The 11551-nt window shown below is 48.3% G+C and overlaps 1 protein-coding gene across 1 annotated transcript; it reads right to left on the bottom strand.

The window, feature by feature from the left end:
• Positions 1 to 2312: 2312 nt before the first annotated feature.
• Lrrc10 (leucine rich repeat containing 10) lies at positions 2313 to 4465 on the bottom strand. The gene has a single exon (XM_028877937.2). The coding sequence runs from the start codon at positions 4406 to 4408 to the stop codon at positions 3584 to 3586; it is 825 nt and encodes a 274-aa protein (XP_028733770.1). The 5' UTR covers positions 4409 to 4465; the 3' UTR covers positions 2313 to 3583.
• Positions 4466 to 11551: the final 7086 nt, after the last annotated feature.

Consider the following 11551-nt stretch of genomic DNA (forward strand, 5'->3'; position numbering starts at 1 on the left):
AGGACTTGGGATTCCCTGGAACTGGAGTTAAGAGTGGTCGTTGACCACTATGTGGATGCTGGGAACTGAACCCAGGTTCTCTGCAAGAGCAAGTAGTCACTTTAATACCTGGAATCTGTTAGGGGCAGGCAGGGTGGCTCAGTGGGCAAAGGTGCTTGTTGTCAAACTGGAGGACTGAGTTTAATCCCTGGAACCCACATGGCAGAAGGAGGAGAGAACCGACTCTTGCAAGCTCTCAGACCTCTGGATGTGAGTGGTGCCCAGCCCAAACCCCAAATGAATAAAGAAAACACAAATTGGTACATCAAAGAGTCAATGATAGTGTCACTGCATAGAAAATCATAAAATTTTAGAATCCAGTAAGGCCACACTGGCCTGCCTTTGGTGGCTGACTCGGGTCCATGAGAAGTGAATTGCTACTGGTTTAACATAGCTGCTGGCAGGATGTGGGGGGGATATCTGTTCTCTTCCAGACTTAGAGCAGCTCCAACTGCAAGATCAGCTTCCAATTTTGTGTGTACATTGGGGTTTTGTGTGCATGTGTGTCTCTGTGAGGATCCCACATCCTGGAATTGGAGTTACGGACAGTTAGGAAATGCCATGTGGGTACTAGGAATTGAACCTGGGTCCTTTGGAAGAGGGACCAGAGTGGCCAGTGCTCTTAACTGCAGAGCCATTTCTCCAGCCCCTCTCATTGTTGTTTAAGATCGGTTTTTAACTGTGTGTCTGGGGGTGGGCATCATGTGTATTTGAGTGCAAGTGTCCATGGAAGCCAGAGTAGAGCTGAAGTTACAGGTGGTTGACTTGAGGGCTGGGAACCAAACTTGGCCCCCTTAACCACTGAGCCATCTTCCCAGTGGCTATTTTGACATCTGCGCCCTGCTTCTTCCATGGCTATTCTAATGGGTTTGAGTAATACTTTCCTTTCTTGTGAACTCAGCTGTATGGATCACAGTTTGCTGCTGTTGGTGGTGTCTGGATTACTGTGGCCTTTGTTCTTTATCCTCTTCAGTCATACTCTTGATAAACCCGCCAATGCACCCATCCAGTGGTTTTCCATTATCTCTCTAAAGTCCCCTTGGTACATTTTGACACCCTTAGAAGTGGGAACTTGTGTAGATCACAGTCACTGTAGAACTTTGAAGTTCCTAGCATGAACAATAAAGGCAAACTTGGTTTAAATTCCAGACTTCATTATTAGTTAATTCCTGTTGAGGCAGAAGCCGTAGTGGGGAGCCCTGCTGACTGGACTGGCTTTCCTCTCATAGCTCCTTTTGCTTTCTTACAGCACCCAGAACCTCAGCCCAGGGGTGGCACCTTCCCCAGGGAGCTGGGTCCTCCCACATCAACCATGAATCAAGAAAAAGCCCACAAACCTGCCCGCAGGCCAATTTGGTGGGGGCATTTTCTCCGTTGACGATCCCCTCTTCCCAAATGACTCCTGTAGCTTGAGTTGACAGAAAACTAGCCAGCATGGGTGGATACCACTCATGTTATTTGTGAAAACTAAAATTCTACATACGAAGTTCTGGAAGAGTGAGGACAGGCCAGTAGTGAAGAGCTTGACTAGCTCCTTCCCCATTTGGGGGATGGTCTGCAAGAGATTTTTCCAGTCCGTGGGGTTTCCAGACTTAGACTCCAGGGGTGAAATAGTTAGATTTGGTGCTGCATCCATTCTTCCTTATTTTGCTGACAGGTGATCTTAGCATCTCCCAGACCACCAGAAGAGTTCAAGGAAAGGTAAATACCATATAAAAGTGATGGAAAACCTTCAGTGAGAACATTTTTAGGCAGCAAAATCAGCCTTGCTTGACAAAGGTGCGTTTGTTGCAAGCTTCCTGATTTAGAAGAAAACAGTTTGGCTACAGGCCAAATGTTGGATGCAGAGTAGTTAGCATACTCAGAACTCTGAGGTCAGTTAGCTTCAACTCAAGGCTGCAGCTTATGCTGGAGAAGATAGGCCTATTCGTCCTGAGAGGGCAGACTGGTCAAAAAGCAATCTAAACTGCTATAGCAGAAGCTTGGGAGGCAAATTCTTGTTTGCAAAGTGTGTTTAGCATCAGCTGAGCATATGGCTTCAATCACCCTGAATAAGAATAGACTTACCCAGCACTCGGGAGGCAGAGCCAGGCGGATCTCTGTGAGTTCGAGGCCAGCCTGGGCTACCAAGTGAGCTCCAGGAAAGGCGCAAAGCTACACAGAGAAACCCTGTCTCGAAAAACCAAAAAAAAAAAAAGAATAGACTTAAAAAAAGCCTGCATTCTAGCAAGCTAGTAGAAAGGTGGACTCAATAGAAAAAGAAACTGTCCCTGTGGATGTAAACGTACTTTATTTAATGATTAGAGGCATCTTTGGTGGTCTGATCTCTCAGCTGCAGGTGCTCTGTATGGGGAGGTGGTGACAGGGTTATGTGATACTCTGGGACTGCCTCTGACTTAGCCAGCAGTATTTCTGGAAGGATTCAGAACTGTGCTTGTGAAGGTCAGATCCTCCCATAGCTCTAAAAGCTCAGGATGGTTTGTCTAGGTAGGATGACAATTTGTGTCCTTGTGTTTTGGAAAGATTATTAGGTAATCTGCTGACAGTTAGTTTAGAATTTATGTATTTGTTATAGTCTCAATTTACATACTTCCATAAATAATGCCCCAAATACCTAGGTTTGTAGACTGGCAAAAGACCCTATGAATTAAAACCCAAACTGTGATAAAAGGCCAGAATGTGTACGTATAAGACAGAGACTTCCAGGCGACCCTGTGACCTCCAATTCAAGCTTCAAGTGCTTAAGTGAACTGATGTTTACGTTCTACCTTTAACATAGTATGACTCTCTGGAAGCCTGGCTCTGCTCCGGAGGGCCGCCCAGACTCACTGCTGGAGTCACGTGGCTGCATTGGGAAGAAAGGCTTAGCTTTCCAGATGACAGTCAACTGAGCAGATCTTAGGCCAGACCTTGTAGGGGAAATGAGTGGAGCTGGCATGAACCATTGCGAAGATGGGAGGGGCCCAGCTCCACCAAGAGGCTCCTCTCTGGTCTTTGCAGTGGGTGCTGGACAAGTGAGATCTTTGTAACAACAGCTCTTTCCTTTGAATCAAGATTGACTAGGTAGAGGTGTCCTGTTCAGGAGCCAAATTAGTAACAGTACATTGATACTATTCATGGTAAAGAAATAGATAAGTGTGAGGTGCTAGAGACAGACCACCTGAGCGTTTGATAGTTTTTGTTTATTTTAACGTATCATATTTGAAGCACTCACCAGCCTCAGGACCAGCCATTTCTGGGTAGTGGAAGAGGCCAAAGGGCCCTGGCCCTTCTTCTCTTCAGTGTTTCAAAATAGCTTATTTGAAGAAGCTGCTTCAGGAGCGACAGTCACTCTGGGTGGGTTCCAGGCCACCAACAAACAGCCCACACCTTCCTAGGAAGAGGTGCATTGGACCGGAAATGCTTTCTTCTCAATATCCCTTTAGATACAACATCTCACCTGGCTCTCCATCAGCCTTGGGGTGAGCCGGGACTCTTCCGTTCTAATGAGACTGTCTTCAGAACAGTTACGCCCTCTTAAACTGGCCTACAACTGAGAGGCTCTTCATGAGCTGGGAGGAAGAAGGGGAGCAGGTGGCTCTTGACTCTCTTCCTGGACCAGTGCATATCGCCTTGCTTTTCTGGGCTCAGGCTCTGGCGTCTCATCTGCCCATCTCCCAACACGGCGCACACCTTTGCCCACCTTGGGGGCATTTCGGCAAGGGTTGTGGTCGTAGATGACCAGCTTCAGATTAGTCAAGTGGGCCAGGCTGGGGAAGTAGCGGATACTGTTCCGATCCACGTCGATCACCTCCAGGAAGGGCATGCGCAGAAGCACAGGGGGGAAGTCGGCGAGCTGGTTGCCGGAGAGCCAGATGGTCCTGAGCTCGCGCAGGCGCCGGAGCTGGCCGGGCAGCAGCCGTAAGGCGTTGGAACCCGCATGCAGGGTCTTCAGGAGGCTCAGCTCACACACCACCTCGGGCAGCTGGGTGAGGCAGTTGGCCTCCAGCCACAGGGTGCGGAGGTTCTGGAGCAGGCTGAGCTCATCCGGGAGGTCACAAAGTTTGTTATTACCCAGGTAGAGGATGCAGAGCTGTTTCAAGGTGCACACCACCTGGGGAAGGGCTTTGAAGTTGTTGAAATCCAAGGCCAGGATCTGCAGGTTCTGCAGCTGGGCCAGGTCTGGAGGCAGGCTGTGGAGGCGGTTGTCGCTGAGGTAGAGCTTCACCAGCTCGGTGAAGTTGCACACGTGTAGCGGGAAGCGACGCAGCTGACTCCCACTCAGATCCACCGTCCTGTCCAGAGGCATCTCCCGGAGCTCTCCCACCACGTAACTCTGGCAGCGGTCGGTGGGGATGAAGGCCACAAGGGCCCGAATGATGTTCCCCATGTGGAGCCCACTCCCGGGCGAGCCTCTGCCCAGTCACCCTGCCAAGGAGCGGGGCTGGCTGGGCTGACTGCCCTGGATCCTTTGTACCCTCCCTTTATAACCCGGAATTCTGTGACAAAGGCCAGCTACTTTGACAGTGAAAAGTGCTCCTGATAGCAACTTGAGTGTCTGGTGACAGACCCAACCGACAGGCAGGGTCTGGGAGGTCATGTCCAGCTCACATATTTGCCTTTAATCACTTACGCCCTGATCTCTTTTATCTACTCTCTCCTAATTGTTTTTCCCCCAATGATAAAATACTATGACAAAGGCAGAGACGTATAAAATGAAAAATACCCATATTTCCACTATGCAGATACAACTATAAATACTTGAATGTATAGTCCTCTCACCTTTTTGCTACAAGTGATTAATTATTTTTCTTTTTTCTTTTTTTTTTTTTTTCAGAGCTGAGGCCTGAACCCAGGGCCTTGGCAAGCACTCTACCACTGAGCTAAATTCCCCAACCCCTGTGATTCATGTTTTAATTACACATAAATTAAAAATAAGCACATCATGGAAGTATTTTATACTTGCAGGTGTAAAATGTACAATTATTTTAAATGTTTGCATAGTACTCCTTATGCATAAACAGTGATTTCAACAGTTCTTTACATTGGACCAATAGATTACTCATAACGTGTGGCCATTATAAGCACCCTTGTAAATAAGTACAGATGTAGGGCAGCAGGGCTGGGAGATAGCTCAGTAGCAGAGAGCTTACATAACCGGTTCCAATCTTCAGCATGGCAACCCACTAGGTTTTCTAGGACTCGTCCTTGAAAGTGTTGAGTCAAAGGTCTCCATCATTTGGAGATTTTTCTCCCCAGCTCCAGCAAACCTGAATCAGGACATATAATCAGAGGCAATGGCTTCAGCTTTGTATTTTCTTGTTTCTGTATTCTTACCAGCGAACATCTTTTCACGCTTTAAAAAGGTACACTTGAAGCCAGGTGTGGAGGCACACCCCTCTAATCCCGGCACTCGGGAGGCAGAGGCGGGTAGATCTCTGTGAGTTGAGGCCAGCCTGGGCTACAGAATGAGTTCCAGCCAGGGCTACACAGAGAAACCCTGTTTGGAAAAACTGAAAAGGAAAAAAGATAAAAGAAAAAAAAAAAAAGGTCTGTGTGAGCTGGGAGCTCAGTGGTAAAATGCTTGCCTAGCAGAAGCGAGGTCCTGGGATCTGTCTCCAGGGCTGCCAAAACAAACACAAAAAACCTTCTTTTTGACAAAGAACAAGAAGGAAATGAGGAGACAGACTAGCCTTCTAAAGCATAGATTAATTAGAATGTAACCTTAGGGTGCAATGTGCCAGGTGCTTTTAAGTGCCCATCAAAGCTTTGTGCTTCTCTTCTGTAGTAGTGTCCCATTGACAAAAAGCAGCGGCCAGTCAGAACATTCCAAGGACTGTTCAAGAATGAGCTTGTAGTAGTTTGGTTTGTTTTTGTTTTTGTTTTTTCGAGACAGGGTTTCCCTGTGTTGTGTAGCCCTGGATCTCACTCTGTAAACCAGGCTGGTCCCCAACTCACAAATTTCTGCCTGCTAAGTGCTGGGACTAAAGGCATCTGCCACCATCACCCGGCCTGGTGTGGTCCTTTGAATGTAATTGGCCCCTGCAACCTCATAGGGAGTGGCGCTATTAGGAGGTGTGGCCTTGTTGAAGTAGGTGTGGCTTTAGGAAGTATGTCACTGTGGGCTTTGAGGTCTCCTATTCTCAAGCTATGCCTAGCTCAGTTGCTTCCTGTTGCTTGCGGGTCAAGATGTAGAACTCTCAGCTCCTTCTCCAGCACCATGTCTGCCTGCATGCTTCCGTGTCCTGTCATGATGATACCGGACTAAGACTCTGAACTGTAAGCCAGCCCCAATGAAATGTTTTTCTTTATATAGAGTTGCCATGGTCATGGTGTCTCTTCACAGCAATAGAAACCCCAATTAAGATAGAAATTGGTACCAGGGACTGGGGCATTTCTGTGATAGGCCTGGCCATGTTTTTGTTTGGAAAATGGAGTGATATGAACTTTGGGACTGTGGATTAGAAAAGTTATTGAATGCTTTTTAAGCGCTGCTTAATGGGCCACACTAGAAGGACATGGGGACAGTGGTAAGAAGAGTGTGATTTGATGAGCTGTAGGAGCCTGGCCTAAGAGGTTTCAGAGGAGAAGGATTTTAGTATGCCGCCTAGAGACCATTCTTGTGACATTTTGGTAAATGGTATTGAATTGGTGAAGAATGTGGCTGGCTACCTTTTGCCGTTGTCTGAAGAGTCTGCCTGAGGCTAAAGGGAAGAATTTTGGATTACTTCCATTGGCAGAGGAAATCTCCAAACAGCCTGGTATAGACTCTGTCCTGTAGTTATTAGTGGTCACTCTCAGGAAGATCTGTCATGAAAAGGAGCGAGCTGAGCAAGGAAAACTAGAAAACGTACCAATTGGGGAGAAAAGGGTTTCTTGGACTTACGCTTCTATCTTGCTGTTCATTTTTGAAGAAAGTCAGGGCAGGATCCTGAGGGCAGGAGCTGATGGCAGAGGCCATGGAGGGGTGCTGCTTACTGGCTTGTTTTCCCCGGCTTGCTCCGACTGCTTTCTTATAGAACCCAGGACCACCAGCCCAGGGCTGGCACCATCCACCGTGGACTAGGCCTTCCCCTGTTGATCACTAACTGAGAAAATGCCTTACAGCTGGGTCTCACGGAGGCATTTCCTCAACTGAGGCTCCTTCCTCTCTGATGACTCTGACTTGTGTCAAGTTGACACACAAAACCAGCCAGCACAGAGGGCCTTTGAGTTCCGACCACTGGGGGCTGGAGAGATGGCTCAAAGGTTAAGATCACTTGCTGCCCTTTCAGAGGACCCCAGTTCCATGCCAACCTTCATATCGGATGGCTCCAACTGCTTTTAACTCTAGCTCTGGGGGATCCAGCACTCTCTTTTGGCCTCTGTGGGAATCTACGCACTCTTGTGTATGTGTGACCTCGTGAGCACACACACAGAAATGTAAGTATTAAATTAAAAAAAAAAAAATCCCGTCTACTGGAAATGGAGGCGAAAGTGTTTAATGTCTCCGTGACGTGGCTGTGGCTGTAAAACAGGAAGCAGGCTCCTCACCCTCCTCCATTCTCTTCTCCATTCACTGGCCATGTGTTGTCACCTGGGGTGACTTCAGAAGCCAGCGAGTATGGAAATCACAGGCTAAAGCTGGGAGCACTTTGGGTCATCCTCGATTCCTGGATAAATTCTGGGAAGAGAATGGTCCCCCCCTCATCACCCTGGGCCTCACTCAACAACCCACTGAATCTGGGAAAGTGAAAAGCACATTAACCGCGCCATGGAGATCTCACCCGTTATATTACCTTGTATATTATAGGTTAACTATTAAAAATAAATAAATCTATATAAGTTAATTTGAAAAGATACTTTGGAGAAGTTGGGAAGAAAACAAGCAAGGTTCAGAACAATTTTTGTGATTTCCAGCTATTAAAAAAATAAGCATCCACCCTTGTGTGAGAGTAAATATTTCTCTTAAGTAACAGTGATTATAAGAAATCTTCCCGGAGATTTAGGATGACAGAGGGATGTTAACTTTTCCATTTACACCCTCCCTTTCGTGCTGTTTGTTTTTTTTTTTTTTTTTTAAGGGCATATATTAAAATTAAAACTTGGTTGGGCGTGATGCTTCACACCTGTAACCCTAGCACTGGGGAGGCTGAAGAAGAAGAATTGCCTCAAACTTAAGGCCAACCCAGACAACATAACGAGTTTCCAGTCAGCTTGGTCTATAGAGGGAGAGCCTATCTAAAATAATAATAATAATAAATAATAATATGTAAAACGAATCCAGAAAACGAAGAACCCAGCTCACCAGCTTTAGAAAGAGCAGCCGGGCTGGTGGGATGGCCTTGGTCACCCCTGACCCCTGACCCTCCTTCAACACCTGCACTGGAACCCAGCAGCGGGGCCAGGAGCATGCATGCCAGGGATTCCCTGTCACCACTCATTTCCTGCTCCCAGGATCGTGACCAAAGCTGGTGATTTGGGCCTCGCTAGACTTTGAATGTCAAGGGCCCTTATCTTGAGCCTTGCGTATTTGCGTGGTTATAATACGTCATCTCTGGACAAGCTCTGCACTTTGCCTCTATATTTAGCCTAGCCAAGGGTGACCACAAATGGTCATGAGGCAGCTTCCCCCACGGTCCCTAGGAATGGTAACAGTAGAAATACAGCTGCTGGCTGGTGTTTACTGAGCATCTACTAAGTGTTAAGCAGTGCCGGGTGCTTGGGCACAGCATATAAAATTCTCACACACAGTTAAGTGTTTCACTCCGCTTCTCATAAAGAGGAACACGTGGCTTCCTAAGGACGTCACATACCGACTGAGCACTTGCTACGCTCAGATCCAGGGAGCCTGGGGGCAAACAATGGGCTCCCCATCTCACAGAGGATACCATTTCACCCTGGCAGGGAACCTACCAGGCCAGGGAAAGTGGAGAGCGTTCCCTGTAATCTGTGTTCCAATACACACACGGGACTTCTGTTCAGCACTTTTAACCCCAGCCCCCGAGGGAAGGTGGGTAGCTCAGCCAACCTCCCATGCTTTGCAAGTAGTCTGATCGCTGACGTGTGTCTCTCGCCGGTGGTACCGGCTGCTGCCCTGGCCCTTGGCTGTCTCTTTTGCAGAACGGCCTTTGTTTTAGCTTCATCCCGCTTCTCTGCATCACTAGCAGCTGAATCCGGGGCCCTGAGAAAGGATTCACTGGTCCTTGTCCCCCCACCACCCACCCAGCTGAAAGGAGCGGCTGGAGTTGAGTTTTCAGATTCAGTCACAGGGAGTAGATAACTTTCCAGGCCCATGATTCGATTCACAAAGTGAGAGGGATTCCTGAAATATAAGATGAGTTGTGTTGACAGCCAGGGAGATCCACAAGCGCCTCCAGGGCTAGCCTGGGGTTCCCCTTCTCTCCCTGTGACTGATCATACACGGTGATTTTCCTTCCCGTATCCATGGGATTGCTGTGAACAGTTTACTGAAGCAGACTTAATTATGGGATGTGTGCTGCTCCCCAGAGCTGGGGCAGGAGTGGTTTTCTAAACAGCCATGCAGTGTGAAGAGGTCTTGAGTGGGGAGTTTTATGATGTGAAGACTCCAAAAGAATCCAGCCGCGTTCAGCGCCGTAACTGCATTAGCAGTTAGAAGTGCAACTCATAAGGGGAAAAAAACGTCCGTCCGTCCGTCCGTCCGTCCGTTTAAACATCACCAGTAGAGACCGAAATGAAAGCCATCCATCAAAACAGAGCTCCTGCTGGAGTGGCATTCGCTTAGCTTGATTCCATGATCCCCACCCCCATCTCCCCAGGCCCCACCCCTGTCTCCCCAGGCCCCACCCCTACCCCCGTTTTCTGAGACAGGGTTTCTCTGGCTGTTCTAGTACTCATTCAGTAGACCAGGCTGGCCTCGAACTCCGAGAGATCCGCCAGCCTCTACCTCCCCAGTGCTGGGATTAAAGGCGTGCACCACCACTGTGTACACCGCTGAGTTGATACTGGAGTGAAGTGAAACTGAGTAAATTGAGACCAGCCCCGTGAGCTCACACATCTGTCCGTCTGTCTGTCTGCTTTTTCTCCCTCCTCTTCAGGAACCGAACCTCAGGTCTCATACATGCTAGGCAAGTCATCTACCACGGATGCCTTTTCAGTCCCCTCCCCCAGGATTTATTTAATACAATTTATATCTAGAAGGCACTATCACATTTTGCACGGGAGACCGAACTCAGGGTCTTGCACATCTTAGTGAACACTCTACCGCCGACATAATTTTTGGGAAGCAGGGGCCCTGGAGGAGCTCATAGAATCTTCCCAGCTGGAGATTTCCTGGGTGCCCTTGCTTTGGAAGTGTGTTAGGTAGCCGGATGACGAGGGAGCAGTTGTGTGACCGTTGCGGAGCAGATGAGATGAGACTACTAAAGCATCTGGGTGCATCTGGCTCGCAGGTGCGGCAAACAAACGCGGACCCTTCAGAGCCTCAGGGTGGGCTAGCTGTTTTCCTCTTTGGGGGGCCTTTTCATTCGCCCACTGGGGAGGGGAGACTTGGTATCAGTTCAGTATTGTCCCACTTGAGGCGTCTGTTGGTTCTAGTCCTGGCTAGACACGGCCCATTTGAACTGCCCTCTTCCTGTGGGGTAGTGTAGTTGGAAGGGTCCAGGACTCGGACTCTGAAGGTCTGTTTGAACTCTGGAAATTGCAGCATTTCCTAGTTTATCTTCCTGCGATCTCTTTCTCCTTCTCTGGAAAGAAGAGGGTTGGATCGCGTGTCTCTCACAGCCCCATGAAGCTTGGAAGTGTGAACTTCCCACTGGGAGACATTAGAGTTAACAAATGCCCAGTAAATTTTACCTGGAAACGTTGGCTGTGCTGGATAGTTTTATGTCGACTTAACTTGAGCTGGAGTCATTGGAAAGGAAGGAGCCCCAGCTGAGAAAACGCCCCATAGATGGGCCTACAAGCAAGCCTGGAGAACATGTTCTTAATTGGTGATCAACAAGGGCCCAGTCCATTGTGGGTGGGGCCACCCATTAGCTGGTGGTCCTGGGTTCTATCAGAAAGTAGGCGGAGCAAGCCAGGAAGCAACACTCCTCCATGGCCTCCTGCCTGAGTTCCTGTCCTGACTTCCTTCAGTGGTGAACCTTGATGTGGAAGTGTCAGCCAAAGGAACCCTTTCCTCCGCAGCTTGCTTTGGTCATGGCGTTTCCACCAGAGCAGGAATAATCCTGACTAAGCTTAGACTGAGTGTGGGAGATGGGTTGAAGATCAAGCTTGAGAAATGCATTGTCGTTTGAATTGTAATTCAAATTCTAGACCACAAAGTTAAGATGAACACAGTCCCAACCCACTTGGGTATTACATAGCCCCCTTAAGACATTTAGAGGGACCAACACGCAAACAGAAAGGGACGGATGTGGGTTCTGTGCTCACGCAAACTTGAGTAGAAAATTTTGCTCTCAACTCTGCTATTGCCTGGGATTGGCTAACATCTCGCTCTCTAAACCGGGCTGGCCTTGAACTCACGGACATCTGCCTGGCTCTGCCTCCTGAAGGCTGGTATCAAAGGTGT

The sequence above is a fragment of the Peromyscus leucopus genome, chromosome 18 (assembly GCF_004664715.2).
Source record: "Peromyscus leucopus breed LL Stock chromosome 18, UCI_PerLeu_2.1, whole genome shotgun sequence".
In the NCBI taxonomy this organism is placed as follows: Eukaryota; Metazoa; Chordata; class Mammalia; order Rodentia; family Cricetidae; genus Peromyscus; species Peromyscus leucopus.